Source organism: Salminus brasiliensis, chromosome 21 (assembly GCF_030463535.1).
Source record: "Salminus brasiliensis chromosome 21, fSalBra1.hap2, whole genome shotgun sequence".
In the NCBI taxonomy this organism is placed as follows: domain Eukaryota; kingdom Metazoa; phylum Chordata; class Actinopteri; order Characiformes; family Bryconidae; genus Salminus; species Salminus brasiliensis.
In genome coordinates, this window is record NC_132898.1 from 5685163 (window position 1) to 5705503 (window position 20341).

A 20341-nucleotide genomic window follows, 5' to 3' on the forward strand; every position below is an offset into this window, starting at 1 on the left:
TAGGCAGTCAGTTCGCAGAAGGAAGAATTTAACTACCCAATCCAATTACAGGTGAACATTTTAAACTAACCAATCAGAATATAGGAAAATAAATCACTAGCCAGTCAGATTACACAATTAATCATTCAACTATCCAATAAGACTAGAAGAGGAAAAAATAATTAGGCAATCAGATTGTAGAGGGAAAACCTCAAGTTCCACAATCAGCTAGCCAATCAGAAAACAGGAAAACTACACTAGTCAATCAGATTGCATGATTGATCATTTAGTTACCTAATAAGGATGGAAAAGGGTAACCGCCCTTGCCACTGCACTTGCATCGTTATCCGTTGACCACGCTCAAAAACTGACCGGCTCTGAGTATGTATCTTGGAGCATTATACTCAGCTATGCTATACTATCTATGGCCAATATTGCTTTAGAGTCATGCGAGAGCGCCATCTAGCCACCCGGAGAAAACACGGCCAATTGTGCTCACTAGGACTCTGGCCTCTGATGGCAAAGCATGGCTCAGGAACTTGTGACCCCTGGGCCATAGTGGTAGCGCCATAGACCACTCAGAGCCCCTACGCAAAGGATCTGCCTCCCTACACAAAAACACCAACATCCTCATCCTCCGTCTATTGCCCAGGGCCCTCTTTGACCTTCCTTGTCCAACTGTAGACCAGACCCCCAACCCCCTCCCCTCCCACCCCCCCCCCCCCCATCCCCAGCCCTGCACAGCTTGTTGATTATTTGCTGATAAAGTGGATCAGCGAGTCGAGGCAGGGCTTAATTAAACCTCTGATTCATTGTGGAACATTGTTGACTCGGCTCTTAAGAATCTTAAGTCAAGGTTGGTTAGTTTCCCGGCGCTCGGTTCACTGAAAACGGAACCGTTCGAAAGAATCGGTTCGGTGAACTGACTCGAGCGTCCCGTCGCTACTGTGTCAGCGCGTTCCTCGAGAAAGGTTGGGCGTGGCCGCGTTGTCGGGCTTTGAAAGCCCGCGCGCGCTCATTGGCTGTCGGCGTGCGTCAATCCACCGAGGGAGGCGGGGCCTCATTGGCCGTTGCTGGAGTGAAAACGGTCAGTCGGCGTCTGTGGCGAGCGCGCGCGGACGTACACATGGCAACGCGGGGGCGCGCGATGGCTCTGGCTTTGTTTTCATTCATTTTCCTGCAGGTTTTTCCTTCGTCTTTCCAGCGAGCTCCTGCGCTTCTCGACAAGAGGTGAGCCTTTCCCGTGCGTTTAAAGAAGTCTGAGGAGGTGTGTGTGGGGGGAAGGTTCAGCCTAAAGCTGTGGCAGCATCCTCAAGACATAAAAACATAAAAAAAATAGTGTTCACGTTTATTTGTGTGGCTGTTTATTCCTTCAGGAGGTTGTTTATGGCTGCTCCGCCTGACTGAGGTAGCTGCTGCTGCTCTGCATGCTTGCCTTTGTGTGTTGGACTTGCACGCTGGATCTGCAATGAGACTGAACGAGCCTCTGTCAGTGAAACCCAAGAGAAAAATCCATCGCTAGCTGCACTGGATGGCATCGGTTTACAGGGCCAATCCATAGCTGCACCTTAAAATAAGCTTTCTGTGGCAGGTGGGAGCCATTGTAATGTTTGGTGCACATATAATCCAGTGGGAAGTGCAGGAAGAGGAGGAAGAGGAGGAAGAGGAGGAGGAGGAGGAAGGGGGGTGATGGTGGTGGTGAGGATGCACAGAAGACAATAGGCTGGTGGAGGAACTGAAGGTGCCTACAGTGCTGAGCATCCCCTTCATCATGCTATCTAGTTGGAGGAGATGCTTTTCTGGTGCAGGCCCACATTGCTTGTGTTGATGTGCATCTGTATGTAGGATGAACTGCCATCCAGCTGATGAGTGCATTCCCATACAGGCCCGTAATGCTGGTACACTGAATGCATGGAAAGGGAATCAACACAAGCCGCAATGTTAGCCGCATTAACTTTGGTAGAGCTTCAATTTGTGGGCAGGCTCAACATCACATTTACCAGATATAGTAAAGCAATGGTCACCAAAGTGCCTTCAACTTTTGGTGGACAGATTATCCGTCCATGTGGCGATCAGTTGAGATGTTTCAACAAGATGGCAGAATGTTGTTTTTTCCTGGATCCACCAGATGGTGCCTGAAGTGGTACTGAATGTAAATTCATTTGATTTGAGCCACAAATCCTCCAGTGAAGCCGTGAGGACGGATGTTGAGGGATTCAGGCATCATTTGGTCTTCCATATAGGATAAAGTATGGACTCTGAATAGGATTTCGTAGATGACAGTGGTCAGGTTGGTCTTTTTTAAATAGGAATTGCAAAGAAAAGATACCATTTACTTTGTGTTTGCACAGAAATGAGGCATGGGTTAATCTGTAAATAGAGAAAAAGCACAGGAATGCATAAAAAAAGGTAATGTGCATTAAAAGAAGCAAAGAATAGAAGAAAATGCTGATACTGATGGGCAGACACTTTCTAATCCAGCCCTTATGTCTTTGGCCTGAGCTCCGTTTCCAAGTGTTAATGCATTACAGCTGTTTGCCGCCCAAATGTCAAACTTTTATCTCACGAACTTCTGTTATACTGCAAACAATATATATTAGCAAGTGAAATCACCATAAATTCTCCCTGTGGGACAGTTTTGAGGAGATTTTACTTCATTTTATCTGCTGGAATTGTCTTATTCTACTCTATCACAAAGAAATACTACCTAACTCATCTCTGTATAGTAAAATTTAATTGCATAAATTGACTTAAAACATTTAAAAATTGGTCAAATAATCTTCAAACCAGAAATATTAGACGTATTAGTTACATTTACATGATTTCACCGGCCAAGGTATCATATTTTGTTGTGTACCATGTCAGTACAGTAATTTATGCCCAGACTGGGCCTGTAATTTCAGCTGCATCTTCTAAAGGAGTTGGGTATACTCTGTCTACTGAATATACACTATATGGACCAAAGTATTGGGACATTCGCTCAATGTTTCTTCCAAAATCAAGGATATTAAAAATAGTTTACTCTGCTTTTGTTGGACTAACTGTCTCTACTGTCCAGCAAAGGCTTTCCACTAGATTTTGCAGAAGCATTGCTGTGAGGATTTATTTGCATTCAGCCATAAGAGCGTTTAGTGAGGTCAGGATTTTGGATGATCACCATCCCACTTCATCCCCAACTCCCAACTCATCCCAAAAGTATTGGATGTAGCACCATCCACCATTCCACTGCTCTAAAGCTCATTGCTGGGGGGCTTGAGACCCCCTATATCCCACGCCTGTCCTATTCTATGCATCCCAGTACTTTTCTACAGGGACTAGACTAAGCTGTGGGTGTTGAAGTAGCTGAATGCATTCATTAGTATGGGGTGTCCGCAAACATTTGGACATGTAGCCTAGTGTAAGTGGCAACACACTGACACTATCGGGCCTTTTCAGCTGGAGCATCCAGAGATGAAGTAGGTTTACAACATGTAGGCCACGGCAGGCTTTAATGCTGCATTAAGAGCTTTTATTTGGTGAAGAGCCGAGGTGCCGGCGCAACTTTTAAGAGACGTGCTCTCTAATCTCCTCCACACACGGCGAGGTGAATAAAGCAGGGCTGGTCAGCGGATTCCATCGATTATATAATTGCGCCGCCGCCAGCCCGACTGGCCCACATGTTCAGGTGCCGTGACGCAGGCAGATCCCTTAAGCCGTCGCTGGAGCAAAGAGAAGGAGGGATTGGAGCTTTTATCAACATCCTTCATTCCGAACCCTGTTTTGCTTGAGGGGAGGGGGTTGGGGTTGGACATCGGGGTGGGTGCTCATGTTGCCAAGTTTGGTTGTCGCATGGGGGCTCAGCTGAATGATTACTCACTGTTAGGCTAAATATAGTTATGTAACAATGGCATCTGCTCTCAACAATATCACAGACAATACCAGCGTCTCTCCGTCTGCAGCTGAGACGTAGCTCAGGACGCCATTCATCTTCAAATCACGCCTCAACACTCACAAGTCGGTTCATTCATAATTCGTGTCACGCCGCAGAGGCCTTTTAGGGAATAGTCACGCTGTTTTATTTGGGGATTTGTGACGCTGAGGGTCTTTTTTCAGTGCACATCTGCAGCAGAGCCGAATTTTGAGCCCAAGGACAAAAGGATTGCCGTGGCTCAGGCCATTAGAGGGCTTCACTCTAACACACTGACCCTCTGACACCTAATGCTCCCCACGGGCTCTGATGACTTGAACCAAGGGATATTTGAGTCGTGGTACATAAATATGGCCACAGATTGGATTCGGCTCTGCCTTTGAGGGATGAACCTCGTGGAAACTGGAGACCTAGGTTGGGGTACTACAGCGTAAACATGTTAGAAGGTCTAGCAAAGAGGGAGGATCAGCATCCTGTAAGAATTAAGGTACCTTCAATTAAGTGTTCTTCAGATCCTCTAAAACAGGCCTCAGGGACCCCTAGACTGTCCACGTTGTCCCTCTAAATTGCATAGACGGTGAGGGGATGGTAAACTTTAACAGAAGGTGTTGAAGCTTTATCAGTGTTGACCAACTGTTTCATTTCTAGGTTTAATTTTTTTTTGGTTCCTGGATCGATACGTCCAAGCTGAAAACCCAGCCCCTCGCTCAGTTTTCTCCGCCTGCAACTAGCTAGGACTCCCCCTATCCCACCACAGCACGAACAATGCGAGGATAAGGGCTAGCATGTGTTTCCTCAGAGATGCATGAACCGCAACCACATCTTTCACCACAAACTGCTAATAACGCAACGCTGCCGGACAGCTAAACACGCTTAGAGGGAAACACTAAGAACCGAATTATGCTTCATAGCTCATATGTGACCGTAGCCTGATGTGCACCTCCCTTTGCATCGCAGCAATGCAGACCAAAGCATCTGTGATTGGGCCCTTTGGTAGCGCTGTATTTCCGCCTGTATTTCCTGCTCTTTAGTTGCAGTAAATTTAGTAATAGTAAACAACAGCTGTTTTGCTCCAACTTCAATATAATCCCCTCAGTTTTAGTCACCGTCACTTGCAATATGTTGCAATATGTCATGAGTCACCACAGTAGCATTAAGAATCGCCCTTCTCACCAAACTAGTGTTTTGGCTGCGCAGGCTAAACCGTAGACTCTGCATTGACTCAAAGTAGAAGCATAAATTAGCCTTAAGTGTTAGAGGGCAGCTGGCAAATTGGTAAAAAAAAGTAGTGACAAGGGCATATTGTCTGGATAAGAAAATATGCCAGATATCATAAATGAACATTGCTGTTGTTGAGAGAAAACCTTGTATCTCTGAAATGGTGGGCAACTTTATATGGGAAGAAAACATTGGGCCTCGTTCTCCAATATCTTCCTTAGAATATTCTTAAAGTCCCACCCAAAAGTCTATGTCAGGTCAATGATGTGCTTTTCACAGGGATGTAATGGTACCCATATTAGTACCAAACCTTTACTTTTTTTTTTTTTTTTGGGGGGGGGGGGGGTACCCAGTAGTAGGGCAAATTAGGGCAAGCCTGTCTGCCACCTGAAATCCTTAAGATGTAAGACGCTGGATTTGCGTGGTATTATGGGAACTGTAGTGGTTTAGTAGTATTGATATGGTAACTGTAGTCTTGTTTGCCCCCACCTCTCGTCAGTGAAACATGAACAGAAGCCCAATACTAGGTTGTTGGATCTATTAGTATAACACATGCCACCAATTAACTGGGTTTGGACTGAGCGGCTCATCCACCGCACCGATTCTCAAAAGCTGGTACACAGACACAGCTCTTCCATTCTTCATCCTCCTGAGACAGGTGGTCAAGTCTTAACCTGTGCCCTCCTCAGACCTCCTCGCTTGCCAGAGTCGCCTTTGCTGCTTGATCCCACTGACCCTTAATCATGTCTTAGAAGGCCTCTGGGCTAAACTCGCCTTATCTGGCATTTTGGAGACGATTAGGATGTTTCAGCAGTTCATCTCGGGATAATCCTGAGCACCGTTGAGAAAAACAGGACGGCAGAAGTGCAGAAATGCCCTGAATGAAGTGTTTATTTCATCAGAATGTGATGATTATGATGATGTGATGATGATAATGATGAGGCACCCTTTCATGCTATCAAAGGCGGAACACTTTCAGCCGCTGTGTTCTTTAGTATTGGGCTAATGCGTAAATCCCATCTGCTCCAGCAATCCTTGAAGACTGGATCAAAGCGGATGAAGTGGATTTAGTCAAATGTGCCGTATACTGACTTTATTATATTCCCGTTTCTGTAATCCTTGAGAAAACGTGCAAAGAAACCTCAAACTAAGCGTCTTTTAATCTTTCCTTTTTCTCCTTTTCCATTTTACAGTTCAGATGACCCCACGTCTCAAGACAGCACAATAAGAGAAAGTGAGTCATTTTGATATGTACACTAGCTGGATTATTTCCAGACCTGTTTTTTTGTTTGTTTGTTTGTTTATTGATCAGTTTTCATCTGTTCACACAGGATCCAGTTCTTATTAGCTGTGTTTTACAATAGTAATGGCAAATCAGACTTGGGGTCCTATCTTACATCCTGCGCACCCACCTGCGTCATTTAAATAGCAACGGCGCTTGTGAATATATCTACGCGATGGGCGCGGTGTCTTGGCAATGGAAAACACAGGTGTGCCACCGACTGAAAAAAACCTGTACAGACGTTTATTAATATCTTGGTAGTGAGTTGTCAACACAGGCACGTGCCCAGCGCGTGTACCCCCCTCGCTTTGCGCCACTGAAATAGCAATCTGCTATAAAGTCAGACAGCACCTGCCTCTAAAAGGGAACGGCAGGTGAGGTGCTGATTGGTTTATTGCATGTTATGCCCAAAACTAAGAGACTTAGTACATGCCTTTTGCTTGTTTCGAGCCTCACAATGTAAGCCTCTCTGGATGAGAGTGTCAGACGAATGCTGTAACTGTAAATGTAGGTTGTTGGTGTTAGTACTTGATATTAAATTCTGTGTTATTACACTCTGAAGATGAACTGCAGCTTTAATGCTCAGTCCAGATTGATTTTTTTTAATAAATTGGTTAAAATTCTGAGTGTGTGTATGTACATCAAGACATGCTTATGTTACCTACCTTACATTAAAAAGATGTTTGAATAATTGTAATAATCCATTTCTAACTTTTACAGAAAAGTTAACTAAAATTGAGTTCATCCACATGAAATAATTTTGCATGACGGTGTGGTTTATGTATCGTTGCAGGCACATGTTATTAAAACAGGCAATCCTCATTCATTATATTATAAACAAGCAAGACCTCTTATCATTACAGTAAATCTGGCAGTGTGCTTTATGAATTTGGCCCATTATCCCTTATATATGAACATACTTTTTTATTAATGTACCTTTGAGACTGACTTATTGTAATGGACAGTCCTTGTTCAGTAGATGATGACCCCTTTCACCACGTTAGTCACCAGTCTGGCTTTCCAGTGTCTTTTCCCAGTGTCTGGAAATTCGTTCCTGGTTGTGACATCACAACCATAATGAATTCCCAATGAGCTTTCTGTGGGTCAGCTTCCATATACAGGCTCAATGAACTGGGGAATACATTTATTTTGAGCCTTTTTGATACAGACCATGAGTCTCATATTTTAGAAATGCAGGGTTTTCCACAGTATGGGCTCTTTAAATCATACCAGTAAGACCTGCATGCTTCTCCACTTCCTTTTCCCTCAGAGCCTGTGTTTTTGGCTTCAACAGGCCCAACGCAAACTGCTTATTTTTGGGGTCTTTTTGTTATTTTCTGTAATCCACAGATGGAGTGTCTGGCGAGAGCCAGAGTGGCTCATATGGGGACAGCTCATTGTTCACGGCGGAGAAGCTGCTCAGACAGGCACTGCAGGTGAGGTGTGGCACGCACTGCCAGCGCACCAATGTGACCTTGGACTGGCGCTGGAGTGCAGTTTTCCTCCAGACCAGATGAATCTAATCCCTCACAGACTGCACGGTCTCTGGAAGAGACAGATTAGCAGAATCGAGACATTTTTAATCAACAGTTCCACTGTTCTGGGGTTTTGTCTGACGTCCTCCGGGCACCAGTCCTTTAGGGGACATTAGGCTTGTGAAGAAATCTCAGATGAATTGCCAGCGACAGCCTAACCCGTATTTCTCAAGCATCTCAGCATGTGAAGACTGAACCAAGATCAGGGCCTGTTTTCAGAAGAAGCAGCTTCTCAGAGTCGCAGTGCTGATCTAGGATCTGTTCCAGTAGGTACGGTCATCATAAATAAGAGATGAATCTGATCCTAGATCCAGGCCCAGGTCTCAGCAAGTTCATGTAATTCTGTTCAGTGTTATATAAAAGGCATAGGCTGAGCCCAGATCAGCGCTTCCACTCTCAGAAGAATACATCAGATTGTACACAGTCATATCAGAACATTATGACCATCGCTTGTTTGGAATGAACCTGGCTCATTAAATCAGCTCTGCTTCCCATATAGGACTGTAGTCCATCTGCTTCTGCATCTGTATATTTTGTTATTAGCCTCCTTTCACCCTGTTCTTCAAAGGCCAGGACACCACAGGACTGACCACCACAGAGCAGACTAGGATTTAGGTGGTGGGTCATTCTCATCACTGCAGTGACACAAATTGACACGGTGGTGTCGTGTTAGTAGTGTGAGGCCAGTTATGCTCTCTGGGACACCTGACCACAGATGGCTATTGCATTACCATGGCTGCTGATGATAGGGCCGACACTTAGACTGTTGAGCCACTCAGGACTCAGGAGCCCCCTACTCGCTCTCTTTTTTGAGGATATTTCCGAAGCATAACCAAATGAAATGAACTGAATAACTGTGAAATTTGAGATTTTGCGTAAGAATCGCAAATTGAAGTGGAACGCTGTGTGGTCAGAAACGTACACCCATCATTTAGATGTTAAATAGGTGAATGTAAATGCATTTGACTCTGTTTCTCTTTCAGCCTCATGAATGGCAGCCACAGTCTCCTCCTCGGAGTCGGCGAAAGCTGCTGCAGTCAGCAGGAATTATGCCCTACTCTCCTCTGAATGTAGCTTACAATGGCAAAACCTGCATTCTCTTCAGGGCCAGGAAGCTGGCCATCAGATACAGAAACCACACTTTAGTGGACCTGACGGAGAGGGCTTTTGGACCCGAGGCCCTGGTGGACACCAAAGGCTCGTTCTGCAGCAAAGATAAAGCCACGTAAGTGAAAATAAGGTCTTTGTTTATTTCACCTCAAATGACCAGGTTTCAGAAGACGACATAGAACAGCTCTCAGCTGGACATCTCAGGGAAATAGTTTCCAACAGGCTGTAAAAATTGTAGCCCTGAATATTCACTAGTTTTTAAGATACTGTGGTATTTAAACAGGGGCTGTGCTAGGGGCCTCCATTAACTTCACATGGATTGAGAGATTTTTCAGATTTTTCTGATAGTTTTGGATCATAGTTTATTTAACTGTTTAATTTCAGTTCTTTTCTGCCAAGAAACTACCAGACTATGCAAAACGGGCTAATAAGCTACTCCAGTAATATTCAGGCTTTGATAAAGGATTCGCTGATTGACTGCTACAAGCTTCAAGTGCTTCAGATATCCGTGTTTAATTAGAGCTAGCCTAAGTAGTATTGAGCCCTGTGTGGGAAGTGAACCGCTAGCTTGCGGCTAACACAACACAGTCAGATGTTATTATATAATTAGCATAAATTAGCATTAGACTCCTCTGTTTTACCTGGGAAATCTACAAAGCATTGCTCACACTGTATCTGGGCTCTGAACTGAAGCTGTGGAGTACTTCGTAGGGATTACCATATGTCACCATGATCAGAGGATCACTGTTCGAATCCCGGTCGTGCTTCTGGCCATTGGTGGCCGAGGCCCCAAGAGAGCCCATCTGGCCTTGCTCTCTCCTGGGTGGGTAGATGGCGCTCTCCCCCCACATCGCTTCGTTGCTGTGCTGGCCACCACTGGCGTTTGCAGGCTGGTGTGTTGGAGCCGGGTATGCAGTGCTTCCCTCCAGACACGTTGGTTGCCCGTCAATGCTGCTTTGGTAGCAGTGGGAAGAATGAGCGGCCTGACTGCACGGGCGTCGGAGGAGGAGTGTGGTAGTCCGTCCTCACTGGTCGAGATTACGTACATTGGGGAGAAAATGGAGGAAAATTAGATCAAATTTATATATATATAATATGTACACGTGACGATATGGTTACCTTTATATTTTATGTGATACTTTACATGTAGGTCTATGGTTATTTTACTTCGTAATACTGCACTTACGACAGTTACTCATTAAGCTTCATAAAATGGTCATCATAATGTTCCTCTATAAACTTTGCTATGGATTTATGGATTATAAGTGTAGAATCTGCACTTTTAACAGATTTCAATGAACTATGGTCAAGAACTAATATCAGATTAATATCAGACATTACAGTAACTTTGTTAGAACTGCCTAAAAGGTTCAACCACATCTCGGCTTCAGGAAAAACCTGCTTATAGATATCATTGCTGAAGTACTTGTGTTTTTCTTTAGACTCAATCTACGTTTCGGAGATGTGGAGGATATCAGAGGACTTTCCATTCGGTCAGTACAGTGTATCTCCACTGCTACATTATCATTGTGAATTGTGCCATAAAATAAATGAATACAGTCTGTTCATGCGAAGGAAGCAACGCCGTCTCCCCATTGTGTTCCAACAGTCTGCAAATGTCCAACACTTTCTACGAGTCAGCAGGACAGAACTGGTTCACACTGGACAGCGTTCACATCCACTACAACTGGACGCACGAGGCCACGTTCAATGCCACTGACGTTTACGCTCCGTCCACCAACTCCTACCACTGCCAACACGTCAGCAGCCTCCAGAAATACGACACACTGCTGGTGCCCAGCTCCAACACGGACAACTCTGCCAACTGGCATATAACCTTCACAGACTTCCAGGTAGGTGTGCAGCAATGGTCATAATTATTTACTGTATAAGCTTAGCACCACTAATACTGAACAATTGAGTAAGCGTTACTACATTAACCCTTTAACACTCCAAGGCTTATTACACGCTATGGCGTATTACTCAGTAACTACAGAAACTTTTGTACAAACTGGTGAGGCTTTTCTTTGGTAATAACACTTTTGGCCCCCTGGCGGACCATTGGCGTTTTAAGGTGTTAATATTCTCAAGGATGGACATAAAATTCACTTTGCATAGGAGTCTTATTTTTGTTGAAAGAGGACCCCCTGTTGTGTCAGTGCAGGATAGATGATGGAAAATGAAAGGCTCCTACATCTGGGCCACCCCTCTGGGGACTCCTCTGTTTTACCTGGGAAATCTACAAAGCTTTGCTCACACTGTATCTGAGCTTTGAACTGAAGCTGTGGAGTTTTCCAGCTGTGAGGTGTAGCTGGTCTTTTTGTCCTAGTACTCTGTACAGTGGTTCTGTACTTCACGGTATATTGTAGGGATTACCATATGGGGTTCCACATGATTCACTTGATCCACCTAAAACACCATAGCAAATGCCTAAAAACACCAAAGCAACTATCAAGCAACACTACAGCAACAACCTAGCAATTCCATAGCAACCATCCAACACTATATGTCAATGCAGGATAGATGGATGAATAGGACTCTCTGGAGCAGATAAACACCATGAACCTATTGGCACCATGTGCACCAAATGCCAGGCGTGGGCCAGAGAGAGGGGTATGGGACCCCCCAGCATTGAGCTGTGGAGCAGTGGAACTACTGTGTTCTCTGGAATGATGGTTGGTGCTCCATCCAGTATCTCTGGGATGAGGTGGGATGGTGATCATCCAACATCTTGACCTCACAGCAGTGCTCCTCCAAAATCTAGTAGAAAGCCTTCTCCCCTGGACAGTAGAGACAGTTTTTAATACTCTTTAATACTGATTTCAGAAGTAGTCCCAATACTTATGTCCATATAGTGTAGCAAGACCATTGCATCCACCAAAGCAACAAATGAGCAACCTTATGGGAACCACCTAGTAAAAACCAAACAACCAATAGTAAGAAAGCATTTGTGGGTGAAGCATGGCTAGATCCATCACTAGACCTCCTTTAATACCAAGAACTGCTTTTTGTGCTCCCTCACCAGATCCAAGCGTTCAACGTCCAGTCCAGCAAGTTTGCCTCGGCCAGCGACTGCGCCACATTCTTCACCCCGGCCATCCTCATGGGCCTCATCACCTCCCTCATCCTGCTGCTGGTCCTGGCCTACGCCCTGCACATGGTAGTGCACCTCAAGCACATCGACCGCTACGAAGAGCACAAGACCACCGTCTACTTCCCCCGCAACACGGAAGTCGAATGCACAGAGAAGAATAACCTGTAGACCTCCAGGATCCCCCTGAGGACCTCCGAGACACAGAGAGACAGAGGACAGTTTGGAGGCGTAGCCTGATCAGCGAAAGTCGACGGCAGGCTGAAAGCACTTCCTTCAGAGCTTTCCGGCTCTGACTGCGCTACTACACTCGCGGGATTGTAGTGGGACAGTGAGAGTCCAAAGCTGATTCCTGTGGGATTTTTAGAAGCTCCGCTGCATCACGGTGGATTCGGATGTGCCGAGATTCCTATCTGCCAGCGCTCAAAGAGGCATTGCGCTCGACGAGTGTCTGAAGGACACCTGCGGACGTTTGTTGTGAATGAAATTCAGATTAGCACAATATCCAGTGTACCTTGAATTTGCATCGTCTGTTTTAGCGTATAAATTCCTGGTGAGGACCAGGTCTGTTTAGATGTGGACGCTTCATTATTACACTTACAAACTGTGTATAAACCATTAAGACGGAATTGAGCTACTATTAATTTTACGTCATGACTTCTTTTCAAGTGTTAGACACTGAAAATATGAATTAAGGTGGAAGCACTGGGAATACTATGCCTAAATCTTTAAACTTCCCAGTGAACGAGCATTTTTTTTTCTTTTGAAGGAAAAATAAGCCCTATATGTGAAAATAAGCATAGAGCCAATATATCAGTGATATAGGTTAAGTCATGGTTTCTATGCAGTGTGTAACGGGACCCAAAGTGTCACCAAATACCAAATCTTCCCCTCAAGGATTTGCAGAGAATGGAATGCACTCTTCAACGGTTGTCATATGAGGTTCTTTGCGCAGTGCCATCGAACAACCCCTTCAGATTCTCTAAAAAAGCCTTCAATCGATGGTTCTTCTGGGAACCCTTGAAGTAGACGAGATAAATGAGTGTGAAGAACCTTTTAGGAAGAATTCCTAGAACTCCAAACAACATAATGTTGATGGTTCTTGGAATATCCCCAACATACTCTAAGGCTGGGGTTTCCACCTCTGGTCCTGGAAGACCTCCTGCCCTGCACATTTTAGGCCCCATATTTACCCCGACTTAAACATGCGTCTCAGGTGATCCGATCACAAATGATTGGCAAAACGCATAGCTGTTCACACCTGGAATTTTAAATGCTTCTCCTTGGAGCACTTCATCATTTCCACTGGAGCACAGTAATGCCGTCCCTCTCCCACCAATTAGTTTTTCTCAGCAAAATAGCGAAAAAGTCCTTGCTGATGCTCCAGTAGAGATTTTCCGATCAGGTGGTCTGCTAGCCCAACTTATGGCTGACTGGGAGAGGATCTTTGTATTTTCTGGATGAGGCAGTGATGTGGTTGATGCAGGTGGTGCTTTGCTGTTGGGGACCCATTGAGACGCTATGGAGTTTACACTACAAGAATAACACGGTCATATGCGCCTCCAAAAACCTCTGAATGATCTGAGTACAAGGTGTGTCCTCGACGCTGTACATTGTGCTAGCCGCTTACTATCGGACCCCCCGGGATGCATATTAATGCAAGGTGTGGACAGGGCCATAGTGTACTGCTTGTCTTCTCCCAACAAACCTGATCCAGCTAATCAGCTGATTAACAAGCCTTTCCTGAAATGAAGGTAGTAGCTACGTTAGGCTGCATTCACACAGCAGGTAAAAGTGGCCCAAATCCGATCTCTTTGGTCGTATGTGACTCGGATGTGTTTTCTGTGTGGTAGTGTGAACGGCCATTTCGGGCCATTTTTCAGGCACTGAAATCCGATACATATCTGATACGCTGCAATGTGTCTCTGTCTGAACAGCTAAATCAGAATTCATGCCATGTCAATCCAACACATCAGTTTAGGAGTGTGAACTTTGGACCTATATAAACATCAGATACAGCTCACATTTAAAGACAGTGTGAACAGCCTAAAAAAATTGGATTTGATGAGAAATCCGGATTTGAGCCACTTTTACCTGCTGTGTGAACATAGCCTCAGAGCAGGAAACCTCTCTAAGGCTATGTTCAGACTGTTCAGATGTCTAGATCCAATCCGTATCCAGATTGGTTTCTGATGGTCTGGACAGCAAAAAAACCCCAAAAAAAAACCACAACATCAAATAGAATTTTGCAAATCGGATCCTACATTTGAAGATGGTTTGAGATGTGATTACGCTAGAATTTATACAGATGCATCTCAGCCTGGATGCTCTGGAAATCAGATTTACTGATTACTCAGATTACTCTGATCATCTCATCAGATCTGCTGCAGTCTGAACACAGCCTAAAATGTGCAGGGCCCATTGCATCGCCCACAACGTCACAAACAACGACCAGATCAAATACTGAGTGATGGAAGTGCGGGGATCCAGGAAGAGCGCCACAGGTAGTTACTGACGCCTACGTTGTTACCATGGAAACCCACACAGACGTGTTTGTGATGTCCGGACACCCAAATCCGATCTGCTCACTTGTAAATAACAGTGCGGACGGCCATCTCATCAGATCTAAAGCCTGCAGTCTAAACATAGCCTAAAATGTGCAGGGCAGGTTCCTTAGGGCCAGAGTTGGGAACCATTGATGTGAAGTAAAAGAGCTGAAAGGTGGTTCTTCTTGGGCATCACTCAAAGAAGCCTTGGTGGCACCTTTTTTTTGTGTAGGCCATTTTCGTCGTATTCTTCACTGGGAGGTGTGTTTTTAAATACTTGTGTTATTGCATTTTTGTGTAAACTGTGTGTTTACTCTGGTTTTGTAATTTCTTATTTATTTATTTGTTTGTTTGTTTTGAAATTCTTATGCTTTTAAGCTGAGCCTTCGCCGGTGAGGAGGATATGAGCCTATTAACTATCTTAACTAGTTGGATTTTATCTTCAACCATTGAAGCACAATGGAAGCGACATCAGGTTGTAACATATAGCATGCCAGTGGCTACAACCTTTTCAGTACCACAGTCTGGTGGTTAGCATTGTATAATATATCCTGATAATAACCATTATATTCTAAATGAGGGGAGAAGGGGGGGACTTTTTTCATTTACACATGTATGAAATGGGCGATGGTGTGTTGGTGTGAAATGACTCTCGCCCCCTCGATTTCTGTTGAGTTCAATAAAACCAGCAGCGCATTCAGGAGAGCGGTCAGTCCTGCTTGAGTGTTATTGAGACTGGTCAGTTATTGATTCTGCGTACCCGATGTTTAACGTGGGCAAGCTGTTAAAGGTGTAGATCCACCCAAATATAATATAATCCCATCTGAAACGTGCATGACTAGTCTATCAGGCGTGGGCTAGAGGGGTAGAAAGCACCCCTCCCAGCTTTGAGCTGTGGAGCAGTGGAACTACTGGCTTTTCTGGAATGAAGATGGTGCCTCATCCCAATTAGGTGGGGTGGTGATCATCCAATATCTCCTGATCTCAATGATCTCAATCCGAACTTCACAGCAACGCTTCTCCAAATCCAGTAGAAAGCCTTCCTCCTTGGACAGTAGAGACAGTACAGTTACTCCAACAAAAACAGGATCGACTATTCTAATAGCCTTGATTTCAGAAGAAACAATGAATGAGCAGGTGTCCCAATACTTTTGTCCATATAGTGTATCTCCAATATGTTGGTTAGTACTGTAGATGCCTTTGACCCATTGAGCCATGGACCCCACAAGACCTCTGCAGTTGGCCTGTGGCATCTGACACCAAGATGTTGGCCACAGATCCACTAGGTCCTCTAAGTTAAGAAGTGGGACCACCATGGATCACATCAGTGAGCCCACCCCCAACAAGACCCGCCTGATGTTTGGAGATGTTTGGAGCCTGCGAGATCCTTGCTGTTGTCCACTTCAGCAGCCACCAGTAGTTTCGTAGTACGGCTGATCACAAACACACCCCGTCACCTAGCGGTGAAACCTTGCATGTGCAACAGCGGCACATTTTGCTGAGGAACGAAGCGAATTGATTAATCAAAATATAATATATATTAATATAGGAAATATTAAAACATTCGCAGAAATATTAAACACATTTCTGTTTAAATTATATTTCTTTATTTTTAAGAATATTTTACTTTTGTGAAGCATTTACAGCGCGACGTCGGACTCGGCTGTATCCCGAATGGAGCCGTTTTAGCGTCTAGGGCGCTATTTAGCGCGGCTAAACTGCTGCGTGCGTGGTGCACTATGTAGGGAGCACGGGTCGATTTGGGGCGGAGCCGCCACACGCAGCGAAAGCAAGGACATTTCCGGTAGCGTGTTTGTTTGTTAGCTAGCTAGATGCCAGCGGTCTCTTTCACTGAATGACTTGTCCAGTCCTCATGTTGAGGCACACCTTCCTCTCCCGGTCGTTTTATTTGTGTGTGAGGAGGAATAATACCGTTGTTCGGCGCTTTTCTGAGAGGATGGAGCGGGCGGTTGTGAGGTGTGTACCCTGCGAGTCGAAGCTCACTATTTCGTTCACTCTTGACGGCAGCCATAAACACATGCTCAGGGACCAAACGGAGGAACTGGGGAAGGTCCTAGCTCGGATTTCCAACGGTATTATTAAAGCTAGGACCAAAAGGAAGAAGTCTAATGCGAGTAAAAGCAGCGAGGCCGATCCTGACGTTTCGGACCCGGTGGTTCGCCTTTATTTCAATGGAGACTTCGTGGCTGAGGACTCCACGAACTCGGAGGCATGGCAGGACGGTGCGGTGCTGCATGTTGGAGAAGCCAAGTATCACGTTGAGCGCAATCCTCCTACTTTCACCACAGCCGAGCTCCCAGCGTCCGTCCTGTCCGGCTTCCCAGTTTGCCCCAAGCTGGAGATTGAATTTGGGGATCTGAAGGACTGCATGTTTACATGGTACAAAGAAAGCCCCCCTCGTGAGTCTGAAGAGGTCTGCTGGGTGGAGGCAGGTAGTGAGCGAGTGTTCACTCCATCCAACTTGGACATTGGCCTGCAGCTGAAGCTGAAGTGCACTCCTGGAAGTGAGGGTAGATATGGGCAGGCCAAAGAGCTGGTTTCCTCAGGAGCTGTGGAGGCAGGCCCAGGAGTTTGCACCTTCGACAACAGGCACATGTACACGAGGAAGGTCACCGATGCTTCCACGGTCAGGGTCGTGTCCTACAACATCCTAGCTGACATCTATGCCCAGACCGAGCTTTCCAAAACCGTCCTGTACCCCTACTGCGCCCCGTACGCGCTGGGGCTGGACTATCGGCAAAGCCTGATCAAGAAGGAGCTTTCGGGGTACAACGCTGACATCGTCTGCCTTCAGGAGGTGGACAAGGGAGTCTTTAGTGACAGCCTGTCGCCTGCGCTCGATGCCTTCGACATGGACGGCGTCTTCAGGATAAAGGAGAAGCAGCATGAAGGGCTGGCGACCTTTTACAGGAGGTCCAAGTTCAGGCTCCTGGGCCGGCATGACGTAATGCTGAGGGAGGCCTTAATAACTGACGCGGCCCACGGCGCGCTTCTGGAGAAAGTATCCACCAACCCCACCTTGAAGGAGAAGGTGGTACAAAGATCCACGACTTTGCAGGTACTTGGATGGCCGATTGTACTGGCCGGCTACGAAAACCATGGTAAAACGATGGCCCCCATCCGCTGAGACATATTTGAAAATTCGGAAGTTTCCTTCGTCACTAAGCCAACAAAATAAGGCTTACGTTTTTAGCTGTACATTTCCCACCCACCAGCTGGCACTCGTCCCATCACACCAGTTTCCAGTGCTGGGATTGTTGAGGCTAACGTGCCACATTAGGCCACACAAACCGCTGCTGTTCTACAGCTCAACACGCTTGGAGGAGAACCTTCAGTGATGTTACATCAGCTAATAGACAGCTGCACTGAATCTGCTAGCATCACGCTGAAGGCCTCTGTATACAAAGGTCTTTACGAACTTACAAGCCCTCATACACCCTCATGTGCTTCTATTTTGGCTTATATGGGCACTCCAGAACTCTAGGTGGCGCTGTAGGTCATTTCCATGGCCTTCATGTAGATGTTTGCACCATTCGGGAGCTTGTATGCTTGCGTCCCAATTATTAATACTGACTATTTTTTTCCCCTGTTAGTAGAAATCGGGTTAGTATGTTACCAAACTCGGACTGTTAAGATTAGTATATAGTATTTACGTTATAGTGGTAGTATCTAGGGTCTCATCTCGGCCGTCACTAGACTTGAATGCCACTCTGATGTCTACCCAAGGCCAGACACCTGATGTTTAACAGCTTGCTCTTTATTTTTTTGGCAGGTCACTGTGCTTCAGTCATTGAGTGATCCACCAAAGATCGTGTACGTTGGGAACACACATCTCTACTGGCATCCCAAAGGTAAAGTAGCTGGTTAGGATGGTGTTCGGCTCTGTTAAGATTTAACAGATCATGAACCTGCAAGTCTCACTAATACGCCTGACACATACACTAATTGGCCAAAGGTTTGTGGACACCCCGTACTAATGAATGCATTCAGCTACTTCAGTTTGCACCCATGGCTGATACAGGTGTGCAAATGCATGAACAAACAGCTTGTCTAGTCCCTGTTGACAAGTATGGCCATAGAACAGGACTCTCTGGAGCAGATAAACATGAACCTGTTGGTACCATGCTGCTGAATGCCAGGTGTGGGCTAGAGGGGTATAAAGGCCCCCAACATTGAGCTGTGGAGGAACTAACTGTGTTCTCTGGTGTTGCTCCATCCAGTTCTTTAGTGAGTTGAGGTGATGAGGTGGGGTGGTGATCAGCCAACATCCTGACCTCACAAACAATTTTCAGAAGAAACAGTGAATAAGCAGGTGTCCCAATACTTTTGTCAAGTGAATTTTCACAGTAATGCAATTATGGACAATATTAACAGCCTTCAAATTATTTTGGTCATTGAGTTCTTCACATAATTTCACACAGTTTATTGAAGATGATTAATTATAATGCTGTAGTTATGGCATTATGAAGTGATGTATATAACATTTTCTTTTCTTGTCTTTAGGAAGCAATGTCCGATTAATACAAATGGCTGTGGCGCTTCAACACCTGAAGAAAGTCATGGAAAAACAGCCTGGGACTCTGATCTTCTGCGGTGACTTTAATAGCACGCCCTCCTCAGGACTCTTCCAGTTGCTCAGTCAGGGTTCCTTACCAGAGAACCACAGTGACTGGGCATCAAATGGGCCTGAGGAGCTCATCCAAATGGAGCTTCTCTGCCCTTTCCAGCTGAGTAGCGCATGTGGAGAACCAGCCTACACTAACTACGTTGGAGGCTTCCATGGTTGCCTGGACTATATCTTTATGGAGCCCCAGGCTTTGCAGGTGGAGCAGGTTATCCCTCTGCCTAGCCATCAAGAGGTCACCACCTACCAAGCGTTACCGAGCGTGTCTCACCCATCTGACCACATAGCTTTAGTTTGCGACCTCAAGTGGAAGTGAGGTTGGTTTTTCTAAAGAAGCATATCTCAGTCAGGCCGCAATGTGGAGATTACATTTTCCACAGTAACATTCATCTCAGATGTGGCTGCGTTTACACTTGTGTTGGCTGAAGGTTGAATATTTGGTCATTTATTGGTAGGTTCTCATTTCCCCAATTAATCAGTTATTGTTAATACATACATATAATTTATGTAACAGATCTTGCTATGACCCTGCATTGTGAGAACACTCCACTAAACCATCCTCTGGCAAAGCGCTTCATAACTTCATAAATGTTTCATTTTTGCATTTCTCTTGTTTGCAGGTCAGTCCCTGGCCATCAAGAGTGTTACTTTAGGAGGGACAGTTCTGTACAAATGTCAGTATAAGCAAATATCTCAATATATGCAAATACCAATCATATACCCCCACATACTCTGGGTCATGCTGCTTGCCATCAGCAACCAGTCTGAGGAAGCACAATCGGCCTTGCTCTCTCAGGGGTCGGTCGATGGCACTTCCGCCCCACGTCACTCCTAGTGTGATGATGGTCAGCACAGGCGTTCGCCATTAGCTGTTGTTTTGGAGCTAGGGAGCTGTGCTTTCCTCTGAGCGCCTCCTAGTGTTGGGCCATTGCTAGTGAGTGGAGGGGGAAGGTAACTGGCCTTTCAAATTGGATATAAAATTGACATAAAATTACAAATAAATGATATATAAAGCAAACATACATCAT

The 20341-nt window shown here is 45.4% G+C and overlaps 2 protein-coding genes across 2 annotated transcripts; both read left to right on the plus strand.

The window, feature by feature from the left end:
* The first annotated feature begins 1058 nt into the window (after positions 1 to 1058).
* On the plus strand, positions 1059 to 15371 carry atp6ap1la (ATPase H+ transporting accessory protein 1 like a). The gene is made up of 7 exons (XM_072666377.1): positions 1059 to 1209; positions 6298 to 6338; positions 7737 to 7822; positions 8905 to 9146; positions 10474 to 10524; positions 10641 to 10884; positions 12057 to 15371. Exons 1-7 carry the CDS (start codon positions 1106 to 1108, stop codon positions 12291 to 12293), a joined length of 1005 nt encoding a protein of 334 aa, XP_072522478.1. The 5' UTR covers positions 1059 to 1105; the 3' UTR covers positions 12294 to 15371.
* Positions 15372 to 16468: 1097 nt separating this feature from the next.
* Positions 16469 to 20335, plus strand: pde12 (phosphodiesterase 12). Its single transcript, XM_072666378.1, has 3 exons — positions 16469 to 17747; positions 18462 to 18540; positions 19193 to 20335. Exons 1-3 carry the CDS (start codon positions 16524 to 16526, stop codon positions 19627 to 19629), a joined length of 1740 nt encoding a protein of 579 aa, XP_072522479.1. The 5' UTR covers positions 16469 to 16523; the 3' UTR covers positions 19630 to 20335.
* The last annotated feature ends 6 nt before the right edge of the window (positions 20336 to 20341 follow it).